The 17,919-nt window shown below is 40.5% G+C and overlaps 1 protein-coding gene across 6 annotated transcripts in view; it reads left to right on the plus strand.

The window, feature by feature from the left end:
* The window catches only part of IKZF1 (IKAROS family zinc finger 1), a 296,693-nt gene that overhangs the window by 95,903 nt on the left and 182,871 nt on the right, over positions 1-17,919 (plus strand). For 4 of the 6 annotated variants that reach the window (XM_068236521.1, XM_068236520.1, XM_068236519.1 and 1 more), the window contains exon 1: positions 16,783-16,969. The exons of 1 other annotated variant lie outside the window; for it this stretch is intronic. In XM_068236521.1, the coding sequence (XP_068092622.1) occupies positions 16,825-16,969 (145 nt within the window). In that variant the 5' untranslated portion in view covers positions 16,783-16,824. Of the gene's footprint in view, positions 1-4,323; positions 4,401-16,782; positions 16,970-17,919 lie in introns of those variants that run through there. One more of the 6 variants, XM_068236524.1, reaches the window with a different exon arrangement.

The raw sequence follows: 17,919 nt of genomic DNA on the forward strand, positions 1-17,919 counted from the left end.
TTCATTCATGTATTATGTATCATTTTATCCTTTTTTTTAAAAAAGGCTTCTGGTGGGCGGGATGAGTTGGAGAACAATGTGCTTGGGGGTCACTCTGGCATCAGATGTTAGGGGGGATCCTATACACATGCTAAATTCTCCCGAGATTCCTACCCAAGGCGGTCCTCCTCCAAGGGTTTTCTCCCCATAGAAAACCAGAGCAATTTTCACCTGTCAGCGCTCCTTCCATTCATTCGCCTATTACTTTATTACTACTTATCACAAGGAAGCAATCTATATCTTGTTTTTTCACCACTAATTAGGCTTTCTTTGGGGGGTACTTTTTGCTAAGAGTTATTTAATTCTAACTGCATTTTAACAGGGATAATAAGAAAAAAAATGAAAAAAAATATTATTTCTCAGTTTTCGGCCATTATAGTTTTAAAATAATTAAATTTTTCCCTAGTACAATGTATGGAGCCAATATTTTATTTGGAAATAAAGGTGCATCTTTTCAGTTTTGCATCCATCACTAATTACAAGCCCATAATTTAAAAAGTAACAGTAATATACCTTCTTGACATTCATATTAAAAAAAATTCAGTCCCTAAGGTAACTATTTATGTATTTTTTTTAATTGTGTATTTTTATTTATTTTTTTCACAAAAAAAAAATTGGAGGTAACTATTGGGGAGTATTGGAGGTAAGGAGTTAATTTTAAATGTCATGACTGCCCTATGCATAGTATTACTACGCAATCAGGAAGTAATGTGTGGACATGTAAGTATCTTTTTTTGTGAATGACGGCACCATCTCACTGATGGCCATGGCCATTCACATGGGGATTTAGATCAATGAGTGGGAACTGTGGCGGCAGTAACGAGTGCGGAAGCGAGCAGGGGTGCAAGCACGAGCGCGCAGCAGCAAGGAACGTAGTTTATTGTCCCGGAGAAGGGGTAAAGCAGGGATGTAGATACTCATCCCGGGAGAAGTAAAGTGGTTAATCTAGCATATGTGGCTTTACTATGTTAACAAAAAATTTGCATAGATATGGCACTTTGAGCTGAGATTTGGACATGTGCTTGCAAAAAAGTACATGACTTTTCAGTACTTTGTATTCTGCAACGTGACTTGTGTTGGGAAAGAAATATACAGTGCTGCCCATAATTATTCATACCCCTGGCAAATTTTGACTTAACATTACTTTTATTCAACCAGCAAGTAATTTTTTGACTGGAAATTACATAGGTGTCTCCCACAAGATAATAAGACAATGTACACATAGAATTATTGTAGAAAAAAACATTTATCAGTTTTTATTTACATTTCAGCAAAAAGTGTCCAGTCCAAAATTATTCATACCCTTCTCAATAATCAATAGAAAAGCCTTTATAAGCTATTATAGCAATCAAATGCATCCTATAATTGCAAACCAGCTTTTTACGTTTCCACAGGTATTTTTGCCCTGTCATCTTTAGCAATGAGCTCCAAATCTTTCAGGTTGGAGGGTCTTCTTGCCATTACTCTGGTCTTTAGTTCCCTCCACAGATTCTCAATTGGATTCAAGTCAGGACTCTGGCTGGGCCACTCCAAAACGTTAATGTTGTTTTCTGCTAACCATTTCTTCACCACTTTTGCTGTGTGTTTTGGTTCATAGTAATGCTGATATGTCCATTGGTGGCCAAGGCCAAGTTTCTCTGCAGACTGCCTGATGTTGTCATTGAGAATCCTCATGTATTACTCTTTTTTCATGGTGCCGTTTACTGTGATTAGGTTCCCTGGTCCATTGGCTGAAAAAACAACCCCAAAGCATTAGGTTCCTAACACCATGTTTGACAGGGGCAGGGGCGTTGCAATAGGGGGTGCAGATGTTGCAACCGCATTTGGGCCCTTGGGCCAGAGGGGCCCTGAAGGGCCCTCTCTCAACTACAGTATTAGCTCTCTATTGATCCTGCGCTCATAATAATCATTTCTATAGATACTTTGAATAGTGGTAATTATTAACAAAGTGTTCCCATCCCCTTCTTGTACCTCTGACACTGTAGTTGATGTTAGCAGGTTTTGGTGCACCGTATCAATTGTTATGTATAGAGTGCTTGGGGTGTTTGTAAAACTTGCATCAGGGCCCACAGCTCCTTAGCTATGCCACTGGACAGTGGGGATCGTGTTCTTTGGGTTGAAGGCTTCTTTTTTACGCCAAATGAAGAAAACATCATTGTGACCAAATAATTCAATTTTTGGTTCACAGAAGACCAGAAGTCTTCTTCTTTGTCCAGATCAACACTTGCAAAGGTCAAGCGAGCTTTTGTGTGCCTTATCTGGAGAAGTGGTGTCCTCCTTGTTCTGCATCAGTGAAACCCAGCAGTATGCAGTGTCCGTTGGATTGTCTGCCTTGAGACATTGCCACCAGCAGAACCCAGATTTACCAGGATGGCCTTGGTGGTGATCCTTGGATTCTTTTTCACCAGGTATCACTTTTGGCTTCCGTCTACTTCCGTCTACTTCCTCTGAGATTTTCCACAGTGCAGAACATCTTGTATTTTTTTAATAATACTTTGCACTGTAGCCACTGGAACTGGAAAACATGTATGGCCTTGTAGCCCTTTCCTAACTTGTGAGCAGCCACAATGTGCAGCCGCAGGTCCTTTGTCTTAGCCATGACTGTCCACAAACCAACTGCAGAGAGCGGCTGTTGTTCACCTGTTGTGTTGATTTAAAGAGCTGTCCCAATTAATCAGGGTAATTAGGATGCTTTAGAACAGCTTGGACTATTTGGAATGGTATAGAACTTCGGATTTTCCCACAGATTGTGAATTACTTGCTGGTTGAATAAGAGTCAAAATTTGCCAGGGGTATGAATAATTATGGGCAGCACTGTAAGTTAAACAAATGGAAGCCTCATTATCCTCTTGCAAGTTTAACAAAATTACAGAAGCTTCCACCGACTAATGAGTTGGAATCTATTGATTAAATTATACTGTATTTCAATTATATGCCTGTTTTTAGAGCACAACTCTAATCTGAGAACTTAAAGCGGACCCAAACCAAACATTTTTTTAATTCAAAATATTTAGCTGCACCACTCTGACACATACAAATATAAATAAACACTCCTTCAAGCCAATGATCATTTCAGTACATGCTTTTCACCCTTCTCTTTTCATAGCTAGGATTATACTGGGGGCAGCCATTAGCAATTCCTCCATTGCCAGACACCATCTACTCCAGCAGTTTGACAGAAAAATCCCGGCAATTTGAAAGGAAGGGAGGGGTTCCTCCAATAAATGTAAAATATTTTATATTTGTCATCATGCAGCTGAAAAAAGGCTGCTATTTATTATTATAATTTAGAAAATAGATTTTATTTCTGAAATCTTGTATTTTTAATTTGGGTCCGCTTTAAAGAGACACTGAAGCGAAAAAAAAAAAAAGATATAGTGAATTGGTTGTGTACTATGAATAATTACTAGAAGATTAGCAGCAAAGAAAATATTCTCATACTTTTATTTTCAGGTATATAGTGTTTTTTCTAACATTGCATCATTCTATAATATGTGCAGATTACACAACACTCAGCATTCAAAATGAGTCTTTCAGAGCAGTCTGTGAAGTAATGACCTCTCCTCTAGCAGAGAAAAAGTAAACAGTTTACTTACAGTTGAGATAATAAAAGTCAGATAACAGCCCTCTCCACGACTAACTTAGTCGGAGAGCTTAATGGCTTGTTTGCATAGAGATAACAACTGAAGTTTCTCAACTCTTCCTGTACTGGAAACAATTAGACTGATGTATCTGATCTTAATGCTTTATTTCTTAGCTGTACTACACATACAAATCATAATATCATAATTTTTTTTCCGCTTCAGTGTCTCTTTAAGGTGTCAAAATATCCATATGGTAAAGAACTATAGCGACAGACACAATTTTCAGTGGGATTCACTATCATTAGGTCATGCTTCAATAAACATGGAAAAGTATATTCTTTACTGCTGCCATGTGACTTCTGGTGCACCAATATTACCAAGTTTAGAGTGTACCTGAAATAATTTTTAATAATATAAAAAATCTAAGCAGCTATACCTCTCTGGCCAGTCCCTTTCTCTTTGCTGTTCCCATTGGTCCCCAATCCACCCCGTAAATTATTCAACAAAATTGAAATCCTCCTCCTCTCTCCACCCATTACCACCCTCTCTCCCCCATTTGCCTGCACTCCCTGTGCATGCCATTCCTTTTTCTTGTCTCTTCTCAGAATGCAGAGAATGAGTTGGGACATGCTGTAGTAGCATTACATTGGCCCAGAAGCTGTTTTGAGGATGTCACCATTTTGAAAATGGAGGACCTGGGATTCCTGCACAGGACAGAGGCTGAACAGAACACAACAGTGGATAAAGAAGATAAACCTTGGAATCTGCAGGGTAAAGGTATTTTATTTATTTATTTATTTGTTGTATTTATAAAGCGCCAACATATTACACAGCGCTGGACATTAATTTAGGTTACAGACAATATTTAGGCAAGTTAGGTTCACTCAAATGCATAGCATGGGTGCACAGTAATAGATGTGCATGATCAGGTAGGACACAAAAGGAGTGAGGACCCTGCCCAAAGGCTTACAATCTAGAGGGAGAGGTAGGGACACGAGAGGTAGGGGACCAGAGTTCGGCTGTGGGTTTAGAGCAATTGTGAGGGGTGGTAGGCAAGAGTGAAAAGGTAAGTTTTGAGGGCCTTCTTGAAGGTGTTGAAGGAGGGGGCTGCCCTAATGGGTGGAGGTAGGGAGTTCCATAGTGTCGGAGCGGCTCTTGAGAAGTCTTGGAGGCGTGCATGGGACTGGGTGATGCGGGGGACGGTCAGGTATTTGATTCATGCTTGTCTTTTGGGTAGCAGTACACACAGGATTGCTTTAAAGTAAACCTGAAGGTAAAAAAAGTTCCCATTTGGGGTACTTACTTCAGAAGAGGGAAGCCTCGGATCCTCCAGATGCTTTCCCAGCTGTCCACCTCCTCGCTGTTCCAGTGCTGAGACCTGTACACAAGCATGGAGCCGAATGGGCTCGGCTTCCCTCTCTCGAAGTATCTACATTTTTGACATTAGAATGTATACTGTAAAGGAGCACTATTGTTGAAATCATGAAGAAAGCATCTTGTAGAAGTTTAAAAAAAATGATTAAATAAATAAATAAGCAGAGCAGTCACATTAAAGGACAACTGCAGCAAGAGGGATATGGAGGCTGCCATATTTCTTTCCTTTTTAAGCAATACCAGTTGCTTGGATATCCTGCTGATCCTCTGCTTCTAATACTTTCAGCCATAAACCCTGAACAAGCATGCAGCAGATCAGGTGTTTCTGACATTATTGTCAGATCTGACGAGAATATCTGCATGCTTGTTTCTTGTGTGATTCAGACACTGCTGTGGCCAAATAGATCGGCAAGACTGCCAGGCAACTGGTATTGTTCAGAGGGAAATAAATATAGCAGCCTCCATATACTTCTCACTACAGTTGTCCTTTAATCCTTTAATCTGTGGGAATTTGGTTGCCTCTGTAGGTTAGTGACAGAAATGCAGATCAGCTCACTCACTTGTGGGGCCAATTAAAGTAACTGCTGTTTTTTAAATTAATTTCTCTCCCTTATGTAGTATGAATAGTAGGAATTTCCTACCTTACACAGCTCCCTCGTGCCATTGCCACAGGTATTATGCCTAGCTACACTGCTCTTACAAACAGCATTGCGTCTCTGAGGCTCCTGCCACCTTTTGCAGGTTCCTGAGTGGACCTCTGTGTGTTTGTCCACCACTTGAGTGTACTGCGCATGTCCACACCGGGTGCCTCAGACATGCTACGCTTCTAGTAAGAGCAGCTTAGCTAGGTATAATAGCTTCAGCAGTGGCGTGAGAGATCTGTGGAAGGTAGGAATGTACCACCGTTAGAATCACAGTCAGTAATAGCAGAAGCTGAGGATAGATACTGTAGAAAATATATGGACCACACCATTGGAAACTCTGGTTTAGCAATATCCCAGAATGAAGTGGGAATGTTATTGACAAAGAGTTTGGTATTTTTTATTTGGTCATAATAAAAGGTCCACCTTAACCAGTTAACTCAAACTAGATGTATCTGTACATTCAGTTTGAGTCTCTCTTAGTCTAACACAAACAGGACGTATTGGTAAGTCCTGTCAATTAGCAGCGAGTGTGTACCTGGCAGGACTTGTACATTGGGGATCTGTTTCCTGAGCCAATCGAAGTGCCTGGGAATTAATGAACATGACTCCAATCAGGAGCCTTGTTCATTCATAAAAATAAAAGTAATAGTGTAAAAAAAGGATCCTACACATCCTGGTAACTCGGGATCGTGTACAATGCCATCTTGTGGCCAAATAGAAAAATTAAAATCCATTAAAAAAATTACTATGGTAATTAACTACTTCTAACCCCCATCCCCCTGTAGTTACCAAACAGAAGAAAAAAAGTGACAGTTTAAAAAAAAAAATACAGTTACCTTAGGGACTTTACTGTTATTTTAGCAAATAAGGGGTACAAAAAACACAAAACAGAAAAAAAAATATACCTTTATTTCCAAATTATATATAGTCGCCATACATTGTACGAGGAACATAATTTATATGTTGTGATGTTGTGATTGGGATCCAGGACAAATGGGTCATTAAAATGTGTGGGTTTCATCTATAGTAGCATTGTTTATTTTAAAAGTATAGGGGATGGCATTGGAGAAATTATGTATTTTTTCATTTTTTTCATTTTTCCCTATAAAATGCATAGAAAATAAAGCAATTACTAGAAACAAGTAACACACACAAAAATTCCAATTTCTGGCGAAAAAAACAAGATATAGATCATTTAGGTGTGGTAAGAAGTGATAAAGTTATGGCAAAATGAATGGGCGGAGCACTGAAAGGTGAAAAAAGCTCTTAGCGGTAAGTGTAAAATAACCTGTGGGGTGAATTAGTTAAAAACAGATTGATTGTCTTGACTTACTGAATGCTTATTATGATTGTAACACTTTAATACCCTATGGCAGTGGCCTTCTTCTTCTGCAGCAATGTCATGGCCAAACCCTTAAAGAGAGCCCGAGGTGGACTCATAAAATAAAAAAACGTAGGGTACCTGATCCGGTGGGCTGAGCGAGTCACGTAGCCACAAAAACGACTGTCCCCCGCCACTCCTGTGGGCCGCAATGGCCCACTTTCCCTTTTGTGACCTCTGGGTCACGACGCTGCAAGAAAAGACTGTGTCTCTCATCCAGCATGCAGGCAGGCAGGGGAGTGGCAGAGGGCATGGCCAAGGAGAGAGAGAGCTGCCCAATGGCGGCTCTGAAAACCCTTCAGGAATGCCCCTGGCGGGTGTTTTAATCAGGGAATCCCTCTCCCCTGTGTTTACCTCAGAGATAGCAACAAATATTGTTACTACTCTCAGGGGGCTATAGCGTGGCGGTGGGGGGGAGGTGGAGGCAGAGAGCAGAGGTTCAGGGACACAAAGGCATGTCATGAGGCAGAGAACATGCCTCTGTGTCCCATCTGCCCCCCCTTCCCCCCACGAACTGCCTCGAGTTCTCTTTAAGGAGCCGGTAAAGGGAAATTGGATTCACTTGTAATAAAAAGGTATAAAGATTCTCTGGGCTATATGCAATTCATTTTTTCTCCTAACTTTTCTCCTAGGTGTTTTTTTTTAAAACTTTATCAATAAAATGCCTTTGAGGCCTCTTGCACACTACATGCGATTCCGATTTGCGATTTTTAATCGATTTTCACATGGTATTCCGATTTCCGGTTATTAATCGGTACTGCATGCTGCGTTTTTTTCTGCATTTTTCTTTTGTTAGCATCCAAGGAAAATCGGAATCGCAAATCGGATTTGCAGTGTCCAGGGGGCCTGAGGCCACCAGCAAGCAAGAAAATACTCAGAATCATTTTTAGGTCTAATGGTTAAAGGAGTCATCAGGCAAAGGAAAGGAAAGCCGATTTACTTACCTGGGGCTTTCTCCAGCCTGGTAGATATACAGGAATTTCCTTGAGAGGGACTGAATACTAAAACTTAACCTTTAATAGTAAGTTTAAAATCAGATGAAAATGCTGTCATATATGAGATGGACAAATACCATTAGACTGCAAAAATCGGGCAGCCAGAGAGGAGCCAGCTGTCGGAGCAGATGCATCACTGCATGGAGCAAGCAGGTGAGTTATTTACAAAACACACCTTTGCGCCAGCTCTGCAGGGGGGCACAGAAGGGGGGTCAATGGAAAGGGAGAAATGATGTTGGCCCCTCTTCCTGCAGTGTCACCCACCTCCTTCCACTCAGTGGCACCTATAACTGGCTACCTATGCTTGGGGCACCTATACCTTTACTAGGTGGCTGGATATTGTACTGGTTAAGGGCTCTGCCCCTGACATAGGAGACCAGGGTTCAAATCTTGGCTCTTCTTGTTTAGTAAGCCAGCACCTATTCAGTAGGAGACCTTGGGCAAGACTTCCTAACACTGCTACTGTCTATAGAGCGAGATAGATTTGAACCCAGAGGCAGAGCCGTTAAAGGAGTCATCAGGCAAAGGAAAGCTATAGGGTAGATTGTAAATTTCTTGATTCATAGACCCAAGCAATTTTTTCAGAGTTTTCAATGATTTATTTTCAGAACTGGAGAAAAATGTAACGTGTGTGGTCCATTGGTCAGATTTCTTAAATGTTACAATCAATCAGAAAATTAGTTGTAATTCTTGAATTGAAAATAAATAAATAAATAAAAAGTATGGTGTGTGGCTAGAAGAACTGAAACTGCTTTTTACAGGCAGATAGCAGGATTTACATTAAAGCCATTTAGAAAATTAAAAAGTGCCTCCACAACAGGCTACTGATTTCATTATCTGAATTTAGCAATGTTTCAATCATCTGCTGGTGGAATTGTAAAAATAGGTTCTCTGCATTATTGGAACATATTGAGGAAAACAGGAAAAGTTAGTTTAGATGCAGCAAAGGAAATCTGGGAAATGTTGCAACTGATGTCCTGTCTAGAGTTACAGCTCCACAAGATGTCATGTTGCTCAACTGACATTGAGAAAACTGTGGCAAAATAAACTTACCATTCGTGCTTGCTAAGACTTCAGTGAATGCTACTGACATATTCCATCAAACAAGGGACTATTATAAAATGTAGTCTTGGAGATGTGTTGAAGTAGGAAAACCAGTTAAAACCTTATTAAAACGTTTTTCTTTTTTTTACATTTTGAGTCTTTAAAATAATTGTGAACAGATGCATTAATAAAATGATTGGTTGTAAACAATAAAAAAAATAAATCATATAGCTTTGTGGATTACTCCATTGACTCCAATGACTTCCATCGCTGCGTTGCTGTGGAAGTCATTCCATAATGTGCTGCAGACTTTACGTTGGCTCAATGGCAATTTAGAAGCTTACGGCGCAATGCAACAATTGTACAAGGCTCCATATACTTGTATTGCTGTTGCTCTGTGGTAAAACGGGATAACAGAACGCCGACTTGCAACGTGTAAAACGGGCCTTAAAGTGAACCTAAACTGGTGAATAAAAAGAGAGTTTAATTTACCTGGGGCTTCTACCAGACCCCTGCAGATGACCTGTGCCTGCGCAGTCACAAAGTGATCCTCTGGTTCCCTGCAGCACCCTACTTTCATTTTGATGTGCTGGGGCAAGTCAGCGTGCCTCCTGATTGCGCTCCTGAGGATCAGAGCGCTCTGCACATGCGCAGTACGAAAAAATCTTTACTGCACATGTGCAGAATGTGCAGTGGCTGTCGACTCGACAGTCGGCTGGCCAGAAGAGGGTTACTGCAGGAGGTACTGGAAGATTGCTTAGTGATGGTGTGGGCACAGGTCGTCTGCAGAAAGCTGGTAGAAGCCCCAGGTAAGCTCTTTTTTTATTCATCAGTTTAGGTTCCCTTTAAGGTAATTTACATTATTATTATCATTTTTTTATTTGGGGGGCTCTCTGTCTTACGGAATTGGGAGAGTACTACCTAATAAGATTTTTTAGAGGGAAAGACTCTGCCTACTTAAATTTAAGAGGCAGGGATGAGCTTTAGTTAATTGATAAAGGCAGGAGATGACAGGTTAGTGTTTACTTACAGGTAAGTAGACATTGGATAAGCGTTCATGGGTTGTTTATGGGTTGTTTCACACCAGAGAGAATCTTTTTTTATCAAAATCACAAGAGCGTTGCATTTTTTTCAGCAATTGTGTTATCAGTAAAGAAAAGCAAAAATTGCTGTGAAAGCAATTAGCAATTTTCGGATTAAAACTGTTTTTCTTATTTTCTTTTTCTTTTTTTTTTCTAGGGAAGAGTAGTTCTGCCTCATTATGTTTAGTATTTAGGGGGGAGTTTGCCTAATTATCTTTATTTGAGGGGGATAGACGATCAATTTTCAGTGCTAGGTTGCAACATTCAACAAGAAGTAAATTTGACAAAACTGTCCATGTGGCATTGCCCCTAGCATCTAGTCTAGCCATTCAACAGGTTGCTAAAAAGTTGCTACCAATGTAATCTATTGCAGCTTCTAATAACTTTGGCACCTAGGGATTAGGAATACTGAAGAGTTCAGTGTGAAGGTTAAGTTTACTGTTTACATTTTTTCTTTTTTTCTTGCTAAATATCCCTTCAAGTATCTACCACTTAGAAACAACTAATATAAACCCCCTGCAACAAGAAAAAGCAGTTGTTCAGAACTGAATTGAAAATGTTTTACCTCAATAAAGTGAATTAAAACAATATATTGTTTTTGCACAAACTTCTGTAGTTAGTGATGGATGCCTAGTAACCATTTCTCAGATCACCTCCCCCATCCCGCATCTAATTTTCTCCAGGGCACTGGGGGAGGGGGGGGAGCAAGGGTGATCAGGAAAGTGAACAGTACGGCCAGCGAAAGGGCCCTCAAAGTCGCATGCTGTCACTCCACCCCCTGCACAAGCGCCAGTGTAATTTCGGCATTGCGTGGTGGTCCATGCTGCTGAAGGGGATCATAGTGTCAGATTCTGCAGCATGGCCCCCAGGGCCTGGCCGAGGCAGAGGTGAGAGAGGTTCCAGCCTCAGGGTGCAGTATAGGAGGGCGCGCACAACTCACTCAGCTAACATCCCCCTATTGTGTTTGAAGCAAATAAAATAAGAAACGGGGATACATGGAAGTGACTGCAAGCCAGATAACTAGAGATTAAGATGTTGGGGGGGGGGGGTTGGGAGCCATGGGGCACCTTTTAATGTAAAAACAATCAGTGTGTGATGGCTGGGGTGGAAGGGACAGGGGGGGGAGGCGCACTTTGGTGTCTCAGCCTTGGGTGCTGGAGGACCTTGTCCCAGCTCTGATGGTCCCTATGATCTGAAAAAATGCATCGGGAGGGGAATTTGGTCAACTCAGGGGCAGGGAAAATTGCACCGGCCATCAGAGCGATGGACATTGTTCAACACTTTGATCAGATGAGGGTGGCACTGCGCTGGGTTTTATCAACAACCGCGCCATCTAGAGACAGACACATTTTTCTATTTTGGACTATGGCTTCAATTCATCAAAGGGTGTTCGATAACAAAACCCCAGTCCTTAAAATACCGCATTCGGTATTTTACACTTCACTGTGCTAATTCATCAATATTTTCCCATGTGTGGTAGAGGTTCGTTAAGTTACCGAACTACTAGGCTTCAATTCATCAAAGGCTGTTCGATAACTGCAGAGTGGTGCAGAGCAGCTTGGAATGTCCATGTGTTGTTACAAGCTGATAACAATAGAAGGCATCCAGACATCCCTTTGTGATGTAAAGGTGTTATAGTTACTGTTATTTATACTGCCTCTGCTGCTCTGAATCTGTCGATCAGTCTTTCTTAACATTTTATTTATTTGCCACAACGTAGATGAACTTCCTGGAGACATTACAAATGCCATGCTTGGTGATTTCACCACCAGCATCTTTGCATTATCAAACAGGGCCTGAAAGGGTTACACCACCGAAGGGAATCTGGGGATATATTTTGACCCGTTCTCTCTGCTCACTGCTTGGGGGGTCTGAAAGCTCCTGTGGAGAAGCCTGTGTGACCTATCAGCGGCACTTGCAGGAGAACAGGGGCTGTTTCTATTGGCTGCCTGCTCCTGCTAATCATGAAAACATTCACACAGAAGGCTTTCGAAGCCTGTAACGACAGGGGAGAGCTTGAGATAAACACCGAATGTGTTAGCGAATGTGGGAACCTTGATGAATTAACATTTGTTGAGCACATGTCGGTAATTTATCTCATTGCTGTGTCATTTCAGCTTCTCATTCGGTAACAGCTTTGATGAATTAACATTTTCTAAAGTGCTTCGTTAAGTCAGCTGTTTTCAGCATTACCGAATGCGGTAATGCTTGATGAATTGAAGCCTTTGTCCGACATTGGTGCTATAGGAGAAAATGTCAGTGTTGGACATAGTTCGACATTTGATTAAAGAGGGTTAAGGGAAATATGAACATGGAGTATGGAGTAGGGGGAGTGTGGAGGACAGGGAAGAGATGGGAAGGCAGCAAAGATAGGGATAACCAGAAAAGGGGGGAGGAAAGGGTGGAACATGGGGGAAAAAGAGGTAGGGAGAAAGAGGAGGGAGAAGGGAAGTGAGAGGATGAAATGGAAAGTGCAAGCTACAAAAGAGCAGAGGAGAACATTGATGGGAGGGAAGGAGAGAAGAGGTATGACTGGAAAAACGGAATAAAAGTTATAAAGAAATAGGGGAAAAGAAGGAAAAAAGAGAGAAGAAAGAAGGCAAAGGAGTAATGGGAAGAACAGGAGACAGAGCAGAAGAGAGGGGAAGTGGAAAAATAGGAATAGATAGCACAAATGGAGGGAGTGTGTAAGACTCTAGACTTGCAGTGTTAGGATCCCAGGTTTGACTTTTAGCTAGGTAACTATTCTAGGTAACTATTTTGCATGTGTTTCCGACATTCACTGTGGTTTCCTCATACATCCTCAAACCATGCTTGTAGTTTCCTCCCAAACTGAATGCAGACTATTTAAAGTGAACCCGAGGTGAAAATAACTGATGAGATTAACAAATGTATTTATCCTCCTACTCCTAAAAATGTCTTAAATATCCCACGGTTTTCTTTTATATTTAAAAATTTACAAAGTAGGTTGAATGTTTTAGGCTAGGTTCACAGTGGGACGTTATGATCCTGCGTTATAAAATCATATGACGCAGTTTACTGCAGTGTAATAATAAGACTATGCGACATTCACAGTGCAACATTAGCATTGAATTGTAAATGTTGTGTTATGATAACACACTGCTGCAATGCGTTCCTTTTTTTTTTTAATAATTTTTATTGAACTTTTATAGTAGTCAATACAACATAAGAACAAAGGAACAAAATGTTGGAGAGAAGTCTAATATATACTTATATTTATACAAGTTGATTCTTGTGAATACAAAGTCCAAGCCTCTCCCCAGGACCTGAGTAAGGTGATTAAGGGAGTAGAAAATGAGATACCTACTTCTAACCTTTAGTTAGTATTATCTGGGAAAGTGTTTGCGTGGACCTCTGTAGGGGCAGAAAGCCAACTACCTGTAGAGGTAAAGGTGAGAATAAATATTTATTAGTTTTGGAGCAAAAGACAGACAAGGGCCCCAATACTCTGGTTTGGCTTATAATATCTTTGATGTTAGAGAAGAGGTTCAGGGAGGGTGGCTCAAACCTCTAAGCACACATATGAACACAGGAGATAGATTCTCTCCATATTCTGAGATTGGTATATTGATAGAGATAACCGTATAAAGAAGAAAGAAAAAATAACAGGGAAACCTAAACCTCCTTTTTTGAAGATTCTATTTCCAGGCATTAGACATAGAATGTTATCGACATTTATATGGCAAGATAACTCGTAAATAGTGCTAAGTCTGCATATAGTTATAGTTTTAAGAACATTGGGAGTGTTAAAAGATTTTGTTTTTGTATATAAGTTCCATTTTGAGGTTGTTGTCCATTGTGGCTAAGATCAGTGTGGGTGTAGGAACTGAAGATGTGCCCCAATTTGTAGGATTCATTGTCTGGTTGCGCAGAGAAGATGAGTGATGTCTTTATGATGCTTCAGCGGAAGGTCTTGTAGTCCTATGTGTAAGATGGCAAGTTGGGGAGTAAGGGTAAATGGGGATTGTATCTCATTGTTTATATATTGATTAATATAGGCCCATATTGGGGGGATTTGGGGGCAGTCCCAGAGGATGTGCTCCAAAGTGCCGATACTTTGATTACATCTCCAGCAAAGAGGGCTATGGGAGCTAGAAAATTTGGCAAGTTTAGACGGCGTATGATACCAACGCAGAATAATTTTTGGGAGAAATTACCAATGGGAGTTATGCGAGGAGTATTTTAGCACCGAATCTGTGGCTGATTTTATAGATTGGGTATTCATGTTTGGATGAAAGGCGATCGCCCATTGATCAGTAAATTTGTTTAGTCTTGTCGGGTAATTACTAAGTAGAAGATTATACCATTGAGATATTCCCCCTTTGAGTGATAGTTTACTGTTTAGAGAGGCGCATAGAGACCTTGGGAGAAGGAGAAGCGTTTGGTGTTTGTCTTTCATAAGGTGGGATATTTGCAGGTATTGGAGGGTGTTTATATCCGTGAGGTTGTATTGTTCCTTTAATTGTGTGAATGATTTAAGTTTTCCCTTGTCAAAGAGGTCATTTATGTATTGGATACCTGCTTTACTCCATAGGGATAGTTTGAGGTTAGGAATAGTATGTTGGAGTGCTTGGATAGGTAGTTTAAGTGGGATTAAATCACCTGAGGGGATATCTGCTGAGCAGACATACTTCCATGATTGATAAGTGGAATTTATAGTGGGCAAAGTTGATTTTTTTTTGTGGGAAATTTATAATAATTAAAGATAAGAAGAGTTTTGTTGGTAATCCAATTAACTCTTGTTCTATGTCTACCCATCATTTTTGATCTGCTGGTTCCCACCAGAGTTTACTAGCCTCTAGAATACAGGCATGTCTGTAAGATTGTAGACAGGGAATTCCAAAGCCTCCTGATTTGTTGGAGGTTTGAAGATATCTAATGGCTATTCTGTGTCTTTTATCTTTGCAATGCGATACTTTAAAATGCAGATGTTAACCAATACAGGGAAGCATATTTTTCATCTCCCGTATGCTTCACTCTACCTACTGTATGCGATGTTAATGCAGTATTAATGTGCGGTGCAACTTTTTTGTTGCTTTGCGTTGTAATTTTGTGTTGCAATGTTAACGTCGCATCACAACGCAATGTTCCACTGTGAACCTAGCCTTACCGTATCTAATCAGTGGCAGTCTATTAAGTGTCCCTGACTTAAAATACATGAACTATTGACCTTTCTATATTTCTCCCGAGCTCAGAAGTTGTATTCTGCCAGAAAACGTTTATGGCTGTAATCTGCTTATCAGATATGTTTACTATACTGCTGACAAGGTACCGTTAAGACAGAAGCTGTCACTTCCATGCCTAGAAATTAACTCTTTCAGGTAGCAAAATAAAACAAGAAAACAGCCTGGTTATTAATATGTTTTGTACTGTACATACACATGTCACCTTGGGTATACTTGAAAGAACATTCGATTATAAATACATACTCACTCTCACATCAGGAGTTTTATGTCTCCTTTGGAGTGCTCGTAAACATCTGGCCCACTATGCTCTGAGCCTAGAAATCTTCAAACGCAGACAAGCAGACAGAGACAAATCCACATCTCCACCAAGACTTGCTGCCTCATCCACTAGCTAATCTCTCTGCAGTAAAGTAGCTTAGGAGTTTTGGGTCCCAGTGCAAGTTTTACATTAGGCCCTTTCAAACGCTCTATACATAATAATTGATATGGAGCACCACACAACCCTTCAAGGACAGCTGGAGTATCGGAGAGGCGTAGGCTAGTAAGGAGAACAGTTTATTAATGGTTACAACTAATCAAAGCACATATAGAGGTGATCATTACCAGCTTAGCACCAATAAAGAACTCATAAATTGGTTGAAAGAGGGCCCCTACGGTCCAGGGGCCCTGTTGCATTCGCTACCTCTGCATCCTCTATTGCTATGCAACTGCCTCTTCGTCTCTTCACCTCTCTTCGTCTTCAACCCAAAGTCCTCTAGATTGTAATTGCAAGGGCAGGTCCTCCCCTAATGATTCTCATCTCTGTGGTATTTATTCTACATCCCCCAAAACCCAAAAACAAACAAACCAACCCCAAAACATGTATTTGTATCGCTGGGGGCTATCATACCATGCATGAACGATTAATGTACTTAGTTCATGTGTTGCTGCATGTTCTTTGTGTGAACCAAGTGTTACATAGTCAATTTAGTTGAAAAAAGTCCAACCGGACTAAAATAAATACTTAAAATAAATAAGTAAGCATGTGTATTTATGGTCCTCACTATTGTCTGTGTTGTAATCTGTACATTGTCATGGAAGATGAGGGTACTTAACATCAAAAGTAATAACAATAAAATAGTTTCCCAAATCTGAACATAAAACCTAAAAAATTGTAGTTGAAAAGAGGGATAGCGGGATTTGTCTACAAAAAAGGGGACAGTACTTCCAAAAGGGGAACAGCGAGAGCTGAAAACATTCTGGAAAGGTTTTGGAAGAAGGAGTGAGGTGTATTATCCACTCTTATATCACCGTGCAGTTATAGCACACCAGTGTCCTCGAATATACAAAGAACGGGGGAGGGTGTGTTTTCATCTGACAAGCACATCATCATTCACCAGCACTCATCTTCTCGGCCAGCTCCCCTATTAAATGGAATTGGGAGCAGGCAAGCAGGCAGAGCAGGACATGCCGGGCTCTAGAGCAGAGCGCTAACATGCTGCACTGGGATGAGGAAGTGGAGTGGAAAGGGGTGGGACTGAGAGCGCAGCTTCATCCTGCGGCGCTTCTCCGATCAGCACATGGAGCAGCTGCAGCCGGAGACTGGGAAAGCTGTCATCAGCCAGCCCACGGGAGAGCAGGTAATAGGCACGCATCCATCCATGCACTTGTCCTGCATCCCGCCGCCGGGAACACATACACTACTTCTAGGCAGCCATGCACTATTACCGGGCACTGTCTTTACTCGTCTTCAAGTTTTCTTTTTCTTCTTTTACTTCCATGTATAACAACGCAATCGGTAGTACGTTTGTGTGCGTATATCTAACACGTCTTATCATTGTCGTGCACGGTTCAAATGGACTAACCATTGTTTAGTACTAGCCTGGTTTTTTAGTATTTATTTATTGTTATCAATGAACATGTTATGAATGCAGAAGAGGGCGGTACGCAGTTATACATAATTCACATTAAACAGCGATTTGTTTAAACTAAGTAGAAGTACTTGTAAATTCCGTTTTCTCTACCTGAAGTTAGTCCAGTTGCCTCGTGTAGCAGTGACAAGCTTAGAAGCATTGCTGTCCTCTTGACAACTATCTGCCTATGTTGCTGTGGTACAGAAAAATAAATGTAAAGATAAATGCTGGTCTTACGTATTGCAGATGTAATTGCCGTGTCTTTTCTTCAGTGTATGCATCTGTTTATTTTCCGTTAGCCGTTTTGCATATCTAGGAAGATTATTTCATGACCATATTGATGTATTCTATATTATTTCAATTCTTAGTTATTAACCATGTTTACATTTCCATAGACTTATTTTCAGATTGACTTTGTCCTATTTTGCCCTGCTGGGAAGAGCACTGCCTAAATATCCAGTCTATGGAAATGTATCACACGTTTTAGCTTAGAACAAGTTTAGTTTAGAACAAGTTTTGCAGTCTTGTTGCAGCTCAACAGGTTGCATGAATAAACTCACAGCTTAAATGACAACTTTATTCTCATCTTTTCACACTTTGTAAATAAGAATAGACTATAACATGAAATATATAAGTATAAATAGTAAAATATAAAATAAATAGTTATTTACATAGGT

Source organism: Hyperolius riggenbachi, chromosome 5 (assembly GCF_040937935.1).
Source record: "Hyperolius riggenbachi isolate aHypRig1 chromosome 5, aHypRig1.pri, whole genome shotgun sequence".
NCBI classification, from domain to species: domain Eukaryota; kingdom Metazoa; phylum Chordata; class Amphibia; order Anura; family Hyperoliidae; genus Hyperolius; species Hyperolius riggenbachi.